Source organism: Physeter macrocephalus, chromosome 14 (assembly GCF_002837175.3).
Source record: "Physeter macrocephalus isolate SW-GA chromosome 14, ASM283717v5, whole genome shotgun sequence".
Classification (NCBI taxonomy): domain Eukaryota; kingdom Metazoa; phylum Chordata; class Mammalia; order Artiodactyla; family Physeteridae; genus Physeter; species Physeter macrocephalus.
The window spans coordinates 96,011,332-96,026,944 of record NC_041227.1 but is presented as its reverse complement, the minus strand read 5'-3'; the positions used below and the strand labels follow the sequence as shown (position 1 = coordinate 96,026,944).

General features: G+C 49.9%; 1 protein-coding gene across 7 annotated transcripts in view; it reads left to right on the top strand.

Moving 5' to 3' along the window:
* The first annotated feature begins 2,636 nt into the window (after positions 1-2,636).
* Positions 2,637-15,613, top strand: part of COPRS (coordinator of PRMT5 and differentiation stimulator) — a 35,941-nt gene continuing 22,964 nt past the window's right edge. For 3 of the 7 annotated variants that reach the window (XM_055090539.1, XM_055090544.1, XM_055090541.1), the window contains exons 1-6: positions 2,637-2,778; positions 4,930-4,996; positions 5,393-5,614; positions 6,177-6,364; positions 10,157-10,452; positions 11,888-11,965. In XM_055090539.1, coding sequence (XP_054946514.1) covers positions 2,680-2,778; positions 4,930-4,996; positions 5,393-5,614; positions 6,177-6,346 — 558 coding nt within the window. In that variant the 5' untranslated portion in view covers positions 2,637-2,679 and the 3' untranslated portion in view covers positions 6,347-6,364; positions 10,157-10,452; positions 11,888-11,965. The remainder of the gene's footprint in view (positions 2,779-4,929; positions 4,997-5,392; positions 5,615-6,176; positions 6,365-10,156; positions 10,453-11,887; positions 11,966-15,613) is intronic. The other 4 variants (XM_055090542.1, XM_055090546.1, XM_055090545.1 and 1 more) reach the window with 2 other exon arrangements.

Here is a 15,613-nt window from a genome sequence, read left to right as displayed (position 1 = left end):
CGGCAGGCGGCCTCCCAACCACTGCGCCACCAGGGAAGCCCATTGACTATTTTTTGACTTTTTTTTTTTTTTTTTTTTTACTAATTTATAAGAGTTTTTTATGTACTAAGAATAGTAATCTTTAGTTCGTCTCTTCTTTTTTGCAAATAATTTGCCCCCAGCTTTTTTTGTGTGTGGTGTTCTTTTGAGGTCCAGAGGTTCTGTATGTATGATTTCTATTGTTGAAAATCCTGCCTCTTGCTGAGGACAACTCAGTATTTTTTCCCCCATGCAGTTAACTAAATTTTCCACAACACCGTTTGTAGCCATTTTTGTCTCTGCTGATTTGTAATACTACCTTTATTATATATTAAATTCCTATGAATATTAGAGTCTATTTTAGGGCATCTTTATTATGAGCTTTTGTACCCAAAATGGTGTTTGTGTGTCATTTGTTTTAAAATCAGAAAAATCTCCTCTTTTTCCACTCCGTTAAGTCCCAGGAAGTTCAACATTTAAATCCTTAAAGGGCTTTTTTATTTTAGGAAAGAGATACATGTTGCACATAAGAGATGAGAGTAAAGAGGGTGGTGGGTGATTCCTTAAAGCAGCAGTCCCCAGCCTCTTTGGCACCAGGGACCGGTTTTGTGGAAGACAGTTCTTCCATGGATGGGGGTTGGGGCGTGGTTTGGGAATGATTCAAGCGCATTACATTTATTGTGCACTTTATTTCTATTATTATTACATTGTCATATATAATGAAATAATTATACAACTCACCATAATGCCGAATCAGTGGGATCCCTGAGCTTGTTTTCCTACAACTAGATGGTCCCATCAGGGGGTGATGGGAGACAGTGACACGTGAAGTGTGTGGCCTATGTCCAGTCTACTCCGTAAGATGCAGCTTGTCACTTGCCACTCACTGATAGGGTTTTGATATGAGCCTGCAAGCAACTGATTTATTACGGTCTCTGTGCAGTCAAACCTTTCTGCTAATGATAATCGTATTTGCAGCCGCTGCCCAGCGCTAGCATCACCGCCTCAGCTCCACCTCAGATCATCAGGCATTGGATTCTCATAAGGAGAGCACAGCCTAGATCCCTCGCATGCGCAATTCACAGTAGGTTCCTATGAGAATCTAATGCCGCTGCTGATCTGACAGGAGGTGGAGCTCAGGTGGTAATGCGAGCAATGGGGAGCAGCTGTAAACACAGGTGAAGCTTCGCTTGCTGGCCCGCTGCTCATCTCTTGCTGTGTGGCCCGGTTCCTAACAGGCCACGGACTGATACTGGTCCGTGGCCCGGGGGTTGGGGACCTCTGCCTTAAAGCAAGGCTATGAAGGTGGGTCACCCTGGGGTCATCACACCTTGTACCCGGTTCTCACCATTGCAGGTAATGAAAATGCATGTAGCCAGTTGACCCAGAGCTGCACTTAGGGTGGCTTCCAGCCACGTGTGGGAACTTAAATGTATTGAAATTAGATAATTCAGTTTCTTGTTTACACTGGCCACATTTTCAAGTGTTCAACCAGCCTCATGGTTACCATACTGAATATCACAGATAACAGAACTTTTATTTCCACCATCAAATAAGGTTCTATTGGACACTTGACCTAGATCCAGTTAGATTTGGGGAAACTAACTCATGGGTCAGAACAGAACACACATTGATTGGTCACATTCTCTTCCTTGTAGGAAAGTCTACATAGAGAAAAAAATGTATGAACTGTTAGGCTAAATTCTTTCAAATGTGTATGTATAAACAACACACTCTGAGGGAGATGAATGAATAGGCTAATGTCTCAGATTGTTATAAGGTGGCCTGGTGAGCAAGGACTCCCAGCTTCCAGCTTTTCTGGTATTTAAAGGTTAACATGATTATCACACCTTGAGCAGATTTGTTATTGGAGTTCAGACAGTGCAGGGAAGGGCAGGGAAAGCTGTCTTTAGAGTTTGGTTTATCCCCAGCCCAGGCACTGCCTAACCTCTGCTGGTATCGGCGCCCAGGTGAGACTGTACCGGCCCAGCACAGAATGTTTAGGGTTACTATGACCAATTGTCATAGCCTATAGGGTGTCTGGAATGTTTGAAGAGTTTGTTTTGATCATCCAACCTGGTTACTAATGGGTTAACTTTAAGAACTGACATTAACTCAAGGCGGGGAATCACTGGGCTCCTGAGTTGTCTCATCCATTTGTGGGTGAGTTATAGTCTAATTCCAGACCGAGTTCTAGAGAAACCTGTTTAGAGAAAAGAGTGAAATGGGGTTAGAGCTACAGTTGCATGAAAAGTTTTGAGAGCTGAGTTTTATACACTATCAGGTAGACGCGGGTAATCAACTATTCTAACAGTTTTTGAAGTGGAAGCATGCGCAGTGTGGTGGGATAGGGATAACACTTGGCATTCCAGACTCAGCTAGTCGTCCAGCCCTGGGATCTGCATCGTCAAGAGCTACAAAAATCAGATTCCGGGACCGGTAGGTAGGGAGTGGGGCTTTCGCAGTCGGGCACGCTCCGCCCAGTGCTCCGTCCCGCCCCTTGCCCCGGCCCCGGCTTCCTCGTGACCCCCGCGCCCCGCCCCCCGGCCGGGAGCACCCCCGGCTGATTGGCCCTCCGCGGCGTATCCTCCGGCTGGCGGCCAGGCCGGCGTCTCACGTGGTCGAGCGGCGTCCTGGGCGCCGAGCTGCGGGCGGTTGGGGATGGACTCTCAGACCGCCGGGGCCCCGGCGCTGGGGGCGGCGGAGCCGCCGCCGGGTCTGCCGCTGCTGAGCACGCGGAAGGCGCCCCCCAGGCCGGGGGTGAGTGCGGCGCGGGGCCTGGTCGCGGCTACCACCTGCGGCCCGGGGCGGGAAGTTGCGGGGCTCTCGGGGCGGGCTGGGTGGGGGCCGCGGGGAGCCGGGGAAGCGCCTCGGACCCGCCTTCTGCAGCCCCGCCGTTTGGGCGCGCGCCCGAGCTGGTAACGGCCGGGCTGTGGGGCGCGGCACCCCGAGGACGTGGGTGGGCGCGCCGGGCCGGGAGGGCTGGCTGTCGGCCGCAGGGCGCCTGTGCGTCCTTGCTAAATGGGAGGTGATGCTGCTGACCCAGAGCTGGAGCCGCTACTGGGGGGCCTGGGCTGGGGCCAGGTGAGGGCAGCGAGGAAAGCGACTTTCCCTGAAGGGTCCGTGTCCCTTGGTGGGGATGCTCAGCTAAGCCTGTGCACCAGATGATGTCTCATGCGGTCTCGCCTTTTCACTGAAACCAAAAGGCCGCGTTTGACGCAGGGTTTCCAGGAACTTGTTTTCATTTGCGCGCCAGACAGCTCCTGGCTTTTCAGAGACCGTTATTACAGTCATCTGCCCGTGTTTACAGTCAGCAATCCGTGTTAGAGGGTGAGCTCCTTGAGGGTAGGAACCCTCTTGTTTAGTGCTGTAAACCCGGCGCCTAGCATAGTGCCTGGCACCGTACACACATTAATTGGATGGAGGAATGGAATGCTTGTCTAAGCATCAAAGATACCATATCTTAACCAAAATATGAAAAATGTAGTGATAAGCTTATAAGGAAAATTACTTTGGGGTGCAGGTAGGATAAAACTAATTTTGTCAGAGCAGAGCAGGAAGGTTTGTGCGCCTTCTCTCCAAGATGAGACGATGGTGGTCCTGGGAAAGGCGTGGAGAGGAAGAAATGTGGGGCAAATGGCTGGGAGCTTGGGTCCCGGAGCTGGGAGAGAGAACTATGCTGCACAGGTTGATGGAGCGTGAGGGGGAGGTGTGGATGCCACGGCGAATTTTGTGCTCCAGCAGTGGAGGCCTGTTGAGTTTTTCATCAGAGGAGTCATTAAGCGTGTAAGGCTGTGCAAGATGGGTGAGTGGGAAGTCAGTTAGGGAGCTCTTGCGGTGGAAGAGATGAGAGGTCTCACTACTGGTCAGCAGGAGTGACCAGGAGTTGTCGCTGACTACAGGAGATGGAATTGACTCATTAAATCCAGATAGAACTAGATCATGAACTAATCGGGGCAGGTGCCAAACGCAGTTTAGATGTAGGGGCGAAGAAGGTGGATTTCAGTTCAACAGATGTTATATTCCTGCTGTGTGCTCGGTGTTTTCATAAATGTTATCTCATTATAAACCTCCTGCAAGGTCAGAACAGTCATCCCCAATTTCCAGAGAAGGAAACCCAGGTGTGGTGGCTGAAGTGATGTGTCCAGGGTACACACTGAATGAATGGGATTGAAATCAGGTCTTCTCATGCAGGCTGTGAACGTTTCTCATCCCACTTAGAAAGAGGTCTTAACAGGTGATAGGATTTCAGGAACTTTTGAGTGATGGGAGCAGAGAAGCATCTGGGTGGCTATGGGAGAACACGATTTCCCTTCAACAACTAAAGCTCTGTTGTCCGCATGTGTCAGTCAGGAAGCAGAGAATTTGATAAAGGAGCTGTTAACTAGACAAACAGTTAAGTAACTGAAAAGCTAAAAACAGAGAGGTAGCCACTGTGGGGAAACAGTGACCAGCCGTAGGGCTGACTGAGCAAAGGGGTGAGTTTGGAATGACTGGAATGTACAAGCTCCGAGGAGAGGCTTTGCAGGGAGCTGAAATTCCAACCTCTGAGGAGGGGGCACTGTCCCGGCTAGTGCTAGAGTCTCTGAGCTTGGAGGAGGGGTCCTCAGGGCCCGAGACTGAGACCGCTCAAGACAGGGCTCTAGAGGAGGCTGGCTCTGCACGTGCTGGCAAACTGTACCCTGGATTCAGTGGCCACTCTAGGAAGACAGGCGATCCTGCTGGCAGGGGTGATGCTGACAGGAAGAGGAAGCAGCAAGGCCCAGTCGAACAGGGCACAGCAGAAATGTGGGTGGCAGAGTCCCTGCGCCAAGCCTCACAAAGGAGGGTATGGAAGGGTGGGTGTGGGGCTGAAATGCTGGCCGTACCCGAGATATCCAAGTCCTGGGTAATTGTTTCTTCTTCCCGCAGGCTTCCTTTGCCCCAGCTGGCCACGCCGGTCAGGAGAGAGAGACTGAGAAGGCCGCGGATCGACTAGGCAAGTAGGCAGCAGAGCCTGGGGTGGGTGTTGGGAGAGACCAAGGAGGTCTGTATTGTGAAAGCTTATCATCTGCCAGAGGCCCTTTGCCTCAGTGGCATTTAAACTACCTGAAAACATAAACTGTGCCTGCCTTCTCATGTGAATGAAAAGAGCTGGTAATTAACAGCCTTATTTAAGGCAGAACATCTTATTGAAAGTAAATGATCAACCCCACTTCTAAAACTGGAAACAGAACAACACTTTTTAAATAAGCGCTCCAGTGGCTGAGGAACTCTGCACACTTGTTACTGCTGCCCTCTTAGTAAGTCTGCCAGAAATCTCCCGAGTGCACGGCTAGGCCCTCTCTGGTCTGCCAGTTATTTTAAGACCTTCTTCCTTTTGTCGATTTCTTAGCCAGTGGAGCACAGAGCATCCCTCATGATAGTCTTGCCCATGGTGAGGGCACCCATTGTGAAGAGGAAGGCTTTGCTGTGGATGACGAGGATTCTGATGGGGAACCGAATCCCTGGGAGCTGTCAGAAGGGGTGTCCGGCTGTCCACCCAGGGAACAGGCTGCTGATCTTTTTAACGAGGACTGGGACTTGGAGTTGAAAGCAGATCAAGGGAATCCATATGGTAGGTATGGGGTTTTGGGGGTCCTAGGTCAGGCTTCTGAGACCCTCCTACACATTAACCCCTAAACAGTTTAGAAGAGGGACCCACATCCATGACCTTAGCCTGATAGCTCTCATAGGTCTGAAATTTCTGTGACAGCTCCTCTTTCATAAGGGGGGGAAAAAGTGCCAGTTTTGCATTTTATTATATAATGTATTGGTCAGTTTTAACATTGAAACAGTGTTACCATCTCCAAATATCTTTGTGGGAATCGAGCAGCGGCAGACAGAAGTGCTCCGTTCACCGGTTGCTTCCTCTGCGCTGCTAGGAACTGGTGTCTGAGAAGCAGGAATGTGGGTGGTGTCAGAATGAAGGTGCTTGGGATTGTCCACCAAAGGAGGACTGTGTGTCTGTGTCTCTGTGTGTGTGTGTGTGTGTGTCTGTGTCTGTGTCTCTGTCTGTGTGTGCGTGCGTGCATGTGTTTAAGCAAAGACAGTGCAAGTGTCTGTCCCCTAGACATTTTTTGGCTCTCTCTTTTCACTCTCCCTCCTTCCTTTAATCTGTCTTTTAAAACTGCCTGCAGATGCTGACGACATCCAGGGTTGCCTTTCTCAAGAGGTCAGACCCTGGGTGTGCTGTGCCCCGCAAGGAGACATGATCTATGACCCCAGTTGGCACCATCCACCTCCACTGATACCCCATTATTCCAAGATGGTCTTTGAGACGGGACAGTTTGATGATGCCGAAGACTGAGGGCATAGCTTTTGCCTGGTGAGTGGGTGGGCCCTCCACCAGGTGAGATGTCATATCTGAGGAAACATTCCCAGTGATCCCCGAGTCGGGCACACAGACTGGTGTTAAATAAGGTCCTCTGTCCCCCAGTTCTCTTGTTGTTGTTGTTTTTAATAAGCTCCTCCTTGGAATGTGTGAGTGTTTATGTCTGTGTCGGGAAGGAATGGTGTTCTTTATAAATAAAAGTAGAAAAAAAAAAAACCAGTATGCTTTTGCCTACTTTTTTTTCCCCCTTTTTCATTAGATACTTCTGAGCAAAGCCTCACTCCTTCATTTAAAGCCCCTCACTTACATTTTCAGGATTGATGTTGTCTGAGATGAAACTACTCTGTGAAAGAAAATGATACTTTAGTTTTTGCCTCTGTAAATCTGGCCCTATTGACCAGAGATTGGAACCCCAGAGACACTGGTGACTTTGCGGCTGACTGCTATTCCTGGTGATGGAAAATTGACCATTTACTTAGTTAACAAGGACTTTCTGTAGGCTGGAAAATGAAATGGCAAATTAATTAAACCAGCAGTTGTATAGTCCTCAATTGGCATGAAAGGATTTTACACTCTACTTTCCATTTAAGCTTTTAATCCTTAAAATTACTTGCATGTCACTTAAATTTTTTTTTCACCTCATTTGGGAGATGAGGAAAATAAGGCTCAAAATGTTTTGACCTCTCCCACATCACACAGCCAGGAAATGGCAGAAATGTGACCTGAACCCTCACATGACTCTGAAGTCTGTTCCCATGGTTGCCCGTGTGTGTGTGTGTGTGTGTGTGTGTGTGTGTGTGAGCCTGGAGGTGGGACCTGGGGGCCACACCTCGGCAGGTCTGTGACACACCAGACCATGTCACCGTTGCCTCTTGGGCAGGCTAGGGATTGCTTCTTACCTCCCTGCCTCCGTATTGAAGCTGAATCAAGAAAAAGTTTCAGACCTGAAATCCACGGCAGTTAAATGAACAATTAACCATTTAAGCTATTTTTCAGAGACCCCATAAAATGTGTGAATAAGGCAGCGCCTTATGAGGGAGGGCAGTAGCTTTGGCTGTGAGGAGCCCTCATGGCCAAGGTTGTCCTAGGGAGAAAAAATGGTCCCTTGCGCTGTCCTTGCTGGAGAGACAGTCGTAGACCACATCCCGACACCACTCTTGCTTTTCTCCTCCCAGCGCCAGGGCTGATTAGACCATGAGTGTGTCTGATGTGAAAAGAGGAACTTGAGAAATTGAGCTAAGAAACACTGAGGGCTTAGGAGCGTGGCAGGGCTGCCAAATAGAAAGGTGGTGTTACGGACAGGGTACGTGGGCCCATGTGCAATTACGAGGCAGCTGAAACCGAGTAAAAGCAGAAGTCACGAGGTGGGGAGATGACACGTATGTCAGAGGGAGGGACGGAAGAAAGAGTAAGGAAAGTACACGTGCATGAGTAGCTGAGCAAAGAAAATTTACAAGCTGCCGCTGCTGGGATCCATGGAACGGTTGTGAATTTAGGCTCTCCTGCTTTTCAAAAGTTACTCTTTGCAGTTCCTCCCGGTTCTTTCCAGCAATAGTCTCTTAGAGTTAAAGACATTAGAATGGCTTTCACAGCCAAAAGCTGTGTGTGTCAGGAGAACAAGAAAAGGGGGGAGGGGCTGGTCAATTGTTCTGATTTAGGTATCGTTCTGGTGCCCCTCCTAGGATGGATCAAACAGAGAAGGATGGAGATAGGTAACTCCCCAGGCTGTGAACACTGGTTCACAGCCTGGGGAGTGAAGTGGGGTGAAGGTGGGGGTGAAATGCAAGTAAGAAAAAGAAAGTAGGGATGTGGAAAAATACTAATGATATAATAAGTGAAAATATAGACTGTAAAACCACTCTGATAATATTGGAAACATGAAAAAATGGCATATGTAAGTGATAAGGATTAATATGGACAAATGGAAACAATTTGATTAGACGGTGGAGGGGTTGGCAGTTCGCTTTTATGTTTTTGTTATTTTAATATAGATTTGGCAATGAGGTATTTAAAGACAAGCTGTTATCCTAAAACAGAGTTGCCTCCTCTGCCTAGTCTTCCCCATTCTCTCTGACAAATATCCCAACACTTGCCTCCCTGTGCCGCAATCACCGGCTTACGGGTCCACGTCCCTCCTTAGGGTGAGTGCTCTTTGAAGGCAGGACCACATCTTCCTCCTCAGCATCCCTGTTGCATAGCATGGAGCCCAGCATGAAAACGTTCAGTAAATACTGGCACAAATTCAGTCTTCTTCAGTAATGGTGCAGTATTTGCCCAGGCTGACAACACCCCAAGCTGGTGACGAAAGCACAAGGTAGGGGCTTCCCTGGAGGTCCAGTGGTTATGACTCCGTGCTTCCACTGCGGGGGCACAGTTTTGATCCCTGGTTGGGGAACTAAGATCCCGCATGCCGCACGGCATGGCCAAAAAATAATGACCTCAGAAGGAGCCCATTCATTGCCGGCTAGTGCTACTTGTTGGAAAAGTCTCTCTTGTATGGAGTTGGGAGTCTACCCATGGGGTGGTCGTGGTCTGCTCTGTGGTCCTGACACTCTTTCCAACGTAGGAAGTGAGCACTCTTATCCTCTCTCTGGCTTTTCCTTTTCTAGGCCGTTGTAAACATGTGTCTGGAATCGGGGGGCGGGGCGGGGGAGGAGGTGGAAGGGGAAGGGAGAGGGGGCTGTTTTGGGGATTTTTGAGGTTTTGGCAGGCGTTGCAGCGTTGAGAGAGGTTGAACTTGTTCAGCGAGGGCTTGTGGAATAGAAGAGGGCCAAGGACAGCGCCCTGGGGAGAGTTAGTGATTACAGGGTAAACGGAAGAATCGGATCCCAAGGGCAGGCTGTGGCAGAGGAGGAGGAAAACCAGGTGAGTCTGGCACCACTCAAGCCAAATCTAAGGAGGAGAGAGTTTTAAGGAAGAGGGAGTGGCCATCTCTTCTAGAGGGAGGCAAAGTAAGATGCAGGCTGAAAAGGTCTTTTGGGATGTGGGAATCAGAAAGTGCTCAGAGAATGTATTGACTTGGGGCAGGTGCAGGGATGGGGACAGGGCATTGCAGGCGAACACATTTTGGGGGATGCACCTGAGCCTTTGGTGCTACTGTTTCTCTTGGCAATGGTGACTTCCGGCCAGCTTCTCTCAGAATGCACAAGCCAGGCTGGAAGAGGCAGCCATGGGACAGAAAAGGAGGGACCAGGGAAAGGGACAGAAGTGGGCAGAGGCTGGTGGAGAAATAGAGGCACGAAGGGACCGTTCGGAGGGACAGAAGAGAGACTCTTATTCTGGTGTTTCTTTCAGACAATATCATTTACCAGGAAAGAAACCACAGCTGACCACTTTAAAAATCTTGGGTGATGGAAAAGAGAGGCAAAACGTGTTTATCATGTGGCTGGATGACATTTCAGATATACCCTCATTTCTCTCCTGCCCTCTCTCCATGCAAGCAGGCTCATTGCCTTAGTGGAGGCATGTGACAGAGTCGAAAACAGCCAAGACATTTTTTTAGTTTTGGTTTTACAAAAAGGGATTTTTAAATTAAAAAAAAATTTTTTTGGTAGGGAGGCAAGGGAGTTTGGGGCCAACAGACTATGAATCTTGTAGACATTTGGGAAGAAAGAATTTTCCCCAGGCCAAAAAAAAAAAAAAAATTCCCTGGGCTATGAGAAGGAAGATGGAGAGGAGAGAGAGAGATCTGGAGATGCTAAGAGCAGACGGAATGATGAGCCCTGCTTCTTGGTGTGTCCCTGGGGAGTTAGGTCCCCAGAGACTGATAGATGTTGGTTCTTCTAGGTGGTCAGGACCATCTGGCAAAAGGTGCCCAGGCCTTGAGCATACAGAGAACCTGATGGACCCAGAGGGGCCGTGGGACAAGGAGGACCTGTGAAGATGGATATTGGATGACGTCATGCACTGCTTGAGGAAGTGAGAACCCCAGAAGGCCCAGATGGAAGCTCGGGGTCGGAAATTGGGATGGTCAGAGAGATGACAGTTTTGCTTCTTGAACCCCCAAGATGCAGGAGATGCAGAGTTAACAGAAGCCTAGATGAGAACGACTTACTGCTGGGGTCAGGGGACCAGGCCATCAGGTAGGTAGAGAATGGCGTATTGAAAGTATCATCATGGGTTGATTCATATCAGAGTGCTGATTCTTCGTTTTTATTTTCTATCTGGATGAAAAACTTGCCATTTTTGTACTGTGGCAGAACAAACAGAATTGTGCCATTCACAATTTGTATAAGTGGTTTTGTGTATTATTATTTTTTTAAGTTACAGATGCATTGGAAGTTTCCTGGGTACTCTTGTTTTAAAATTTTATTTATTTTTATTTTTGGCTGCGTTGGGTCTTTGTTGCCGCACACGGGCTTTAGCTGCAGCGAGCGGGGGCTACTCTTCGTTGCGGTGTGCAGGCTTCTCATTGCGGTGGCTTCTCTTGTTGTGGAGCATGGGCTCTAGGCACGTGGACTTCAGTGGTTGTGGCACGTGGGCTCAGTAGCTGTGGCGCACGGGCTTACTTGCTCCCCGGCATGTGGGAGCTTCCAGGACCAGGGCTCGAACCCATGTCCCCAGCATTGGCAGGCGGATTCTTAACCACTGCGCCAGCAGGGAAGTCCCAGTTTTGTGTATTTTTGATGGCTCTGGCGTGTTTCTGTCTGTTACAGCTTTCTTCCCTTTGGGAAGGTCTGGGGGAATGTACCCTTTCACCCCACCCCTAAATTAGTTTGGTGCTATTTATAGTGGGGACAGTTTGGTCATCCTGAGACCCCAGGGTGGGGATGGTAGATGGTGCTTCCCCTAGCTTTCTCGCAGATGCTTGGGTGGCTGGGTGGGTTGACTGAAGGCTGCAGGGACCATTCTCTTTATATAAAGAAGCAGCTGGCTGGACTCTGCAAGGCTCCAGTGCCCTGAGGAAATCTGAGACTGTCTTCCAGGGGGACGGAAGCACACTCACTGGCTAAGTAAATATCTTGGCGCTGCACTGCCCTTGGTTTTCCGGAGTTTGCATTCTTGCGCCCAGCTTTTCACAGAATGGTTGGAATATGGAGAAAGAGGAAAAAACACAAAAAACACAAAAAACAACCCAATACTCTGGCTGTAGCCCATCTGGATTCTGCCTCCCAGTTCTCCCAGAGCAGATTCCCCACCCCAATAGCAGAATGCTGGGTCTGGAGCACTCTGTGTGAGTGTGCACACGTGTGTGTGAGTGTGGCAGGCCCAGGAGAAGCTGGAGGGTGTAACAGGAGGGCAAGCAGCACGGCTGGCTCCCACTTTGTTGACTTAGCGAGTCTGGCTGCAAAGCCAAGGCCTTTGGAAAGAACAGCCTCCCAGCTTCCGGCAGTTTCTGTTGTGCTGGTTCCAGGACTGAGCTAGATCCTGCAGGTGCTGATGGGTAGGAGGGAGAGTTCAGTTGGGTTCCAGGGCACCAAGGTTTGGAGAGTTCCACCAGGATTTGTGCTTGCTGTGGGCCTGGGGAATAAAACACAGCCACAGTTTCAGAAGGAGATATTTCTCTCCATCTTACAGGATTCTCCGGTCCTCCCCTTTGAGTCAGAGACAGAAATTTCCCCAGGAGACATGCTCCCACATTCTGACCATTGCAAGGTACAGTTGGCTTTCCTTTTTTTCTTTCTCTCCCCCCCCCACACCGTTTTCTCGTGAGGTGATTTTGATTTCAAAAGCCATTTCTTCTGACAGCTTCTCATTAGCTGTTGAACAAATGTGGCAGATATATGTCAGAGCCATGTGTTTGGCAACTCAAGGCAGGCGCCTGAATTTCTCCTGGCTGCCGCCTGTAGCGTTATTCCATTCGTCCAGCAGGTGGCAGTAAAGACCCATCGCCGCTCTGTCTCCTGCGTGACCCACGGGGAGGGAAGAGTGAGGGTCCCTGGAGGAGATGCTGAGCTTGCTCAGGGTTACCTTCTTGTCAGTGGGCTTCCTACTGGTTGGCAAGCTCACCTGTGAATTCATGGCAGGATTTACTCCTGATTTTATAGATGGGTTTTCTCAGAAAAAGTTACTGTGAAATTTAGGGTAAGAGTCATCATTATCCGCTTCTCCCCTACCCCAGCACTTACCCCAGAGTCTGGCATATAGTAAGTGCTTAATATATGCTTGCTGTGTAGATTTGATCTTTAGTCATCAATGTATTTCTGAACACCTGCTATATACTATGTACTCAGGATGGACCTGGTTCCTGCTTTCAGGGAGCTCAGAGTCTAGGGGGAAGTTGATGGCACATAAATAGACCCTTATGTTAGCACAGGAGAACTACAAAAGCCCAGGGTATAGTGGGAGCCGAGAAGAAGGGGTGGGAGGTCAAGGAGACCCCTCAAAGCAGACAGCCTAGAAGCTGAGTCCTGGTGGACCTGGCCAGGAAGTGGGGTGGGGGATCTCCCAGGCAGAGGGAACTGTGTGTGCAAAGGCCCCCAGGTGTGAAAGTTCTTGTGTGTTTGGGGACATGGTGAGGGATGGTCAGGTAAGCAAGAGTCCTTGGAAGCTATGCCAAGGGGCTTTCAGGGTTCTTAGCAGGAACGTGTCCTGGGCAGATTTTCACTTTCAGAGAACTTTCCAGTTCCTGGTAGAGACTGGTGGGAGGAGGCTGAGACTCAAGCCAGGGAGGACAGTCTGGGGGCTGTAATCTAGTAAGAGAGGATGGGGACCTAAACTAGGGTGATAGCTATGGAGATGGAGGGGAACGAACAGATTGGGACTATTTATAGAAGTGGGGACAGATTGGCTGTAAGGGTAGAGCAAGAGACAGGAAAGAGTCTGGGATGAGCTTGAGGTCTGTCCTGGCTTGGGCAACCAGGTGGATGAAACAGTCTCCTACGAGTGATGAATGATCTTTAGATTCATAAGACCTTTCACAGCCAGTATTTTTTTTTTTTTTTTTTTTGCGGTATGCGGGCCTCTCACTGTTGTGGCCTCTCCCGTTGCGGAGCACAGGCTCCGGACGCGCAGGCTCAGCGGCCATGGCCCACGGGCCCAGCCACTCCGCGGCATGTGGGATCTTCCCGGACCTGGGCACGAACCCGTGTCCCCTGCATCGGGAGGCGGACGCTCAACCACCGCGCCACCAGGGAAGCCCCACAGCCAGTATTTTAAGAGGAGGGTGCTCCCTGTTCCAGACGTTCAACTTTGCTCTCAGGGTTTGGAGGACTCCCCGGGGCTGTGTAGGCCTCCACCTTGAACTTCACCTGTGAAGCTCACACGTCCAGGGCACCCTCTGTCTTTCCTGTGCTCGGAGAGCAGATGCTCAGGAGATGGAACCTTCTCGCACATGGTGTGTGGAGTGGACACTCTGATTGCCTCCCTTACATCCGTTGCCCTCCTCTTATTGAGAACCCCTTTCTCGTGTCTCTCATGGACCTTGGGGAAAGCTAACCCCACCCCTGGACGTAGGGGTCGGGTATGGGGGTCAGCTCTAAGTTGACCTGTATATCTCATCTAATGTATGAGTCTCCTAGGCCTGCTTAACAAATAACCATGACTTGGTGGCTTAAGACAACAGAAACTTATTTTCTCGCAGTTCTGGAGTCCAGAAGTTCAAAATCAAGTTATTGGCAGGGCTGTGCCCCCTCCAGAGGCTCTAGGGGGGGTTCTGTTCCTTAATCCCTTCAACTTCCGGTGGCTGCCGGAATCCTTGGCTTGTAGCTGCTCAGCCCAGGCACTGCCTCGCCTTCACAAGCCTCTCTTATTCTCTTCTGTCTCTTGTAAGGATACTTGTCATCGGATTTAGGGCCTACCTGGGTTATCCAGGATGATCTCATCACAAGATCCTTAACTTAATTGCATCTACAAACACCATTTTTCCAAATAAGGTCACATTCACAGGTCCAGGGATTAGGAGGGAGACATATCTTTTGGGGGGCTGCCATTCAACCCACTACAGCCTCTGTGGGTGGCAAGACAATGAAATTGGGACCATGATGACATCATTGAGCCCCTATGGACCAACCCCGGAAGCCTGCCTGCTTTAGGACTTCCAGTTATGTAATTCAATAAATCCTCCTTATTGCTTTGACATGACTTTCCCCCTTCTCTTGCTGCTGAATGCCTCCTGACCGATATATGTGCCCGTTTGGAGTCCTGCATGCAGGCAGTTGGGTGTGGAGAGAGATCACAGCAATTGGAATTCTCCTCTGCTGGGCTCTATTGTTGACACTCTGTGTGACCTTGGGTAGACCACAGGCTCCCTGACCATCGGTTTGAATGCATAAATGGGGCCCTTGTCCCTGCGAAAGGCTCTTCAAAATGGAAGCCACTGTGGTTTCTGTTGTTATGGCCTCTGCATTCCAAGAAAGACGTAATAGAACTGGAAAGGGGCCAAACAATGGAGTGATGAAGGGCTTTTTACCATCAGGGCAAGCTTCACAGTGAGAATTCTCCAGCCGGGAAAGATGGAGGCTGAGGAGGGGACAGAACTAAAGTCCTGTATATGATAAGGCATATCCACAAGGCGGAACAGACTTGTTCCTCAAATCCCAGAGTCCTTAGAAGTCTAGGGGGCTACTCCTGAAACTCTGAGAAGTTGTTTCAGGGCAAATGATAGGAAGCGCTCTTTTCAACGGTGGAAAGGTGGACTGGAGGCATGTGGGCAGCGCGGTGTCCTGCGCGCGGCATCGGGGAGACCTGGGTTCCACTCCTGGCCCCAGTGGTGTGATGGTGAGCAATGCTCTTTTCTCCCTGAGTCTCAGAGTGCTCGCTGGTGAATTGAGGGGCAGTAAACCTGGCAATAAGCCAGGAGTGAACTTCTACAGACTCACCACTGCTCTCCCCAACCCCCAGCGTTGACGCCCCTGAGATCAGCTTCCTGCCTGTTACTAGTTTCTATCATGCGCTCACTGCAGAACCCCTGTGCGTGCATGAGATCTTCTCTCCTCTCCCTTACTCAGAACCACTTAAGCAATTCTCTCCTACCTTTCCTACATCATCTGTTTCGCCCTCCTTACCGCTATCATTTCTCCCACCTGAAAACAACCCTCCCGTAATTCCACTTCTCTCTCTAGCTCCTGCCCACTTTCTCAGCCCTACTCTGCAGCAAAACACCTTGCAAGAATTGTCTGTACTTGTCTTTTTTTTTTTTTTTTTTTTGTTTGCGGTACCCGGGCCTCTCACTGTTGTGGCCTGTCCCGTTGCGGAGCACAGGCTCTGGACGCGCTGGCCCAGCGGCCATGGCTCCCGGGCCCAGCCGCTCCGCGGCATGTGGGATCTTCCCGGACCGGGGCACGAACCCGTGTCCCCTGCATC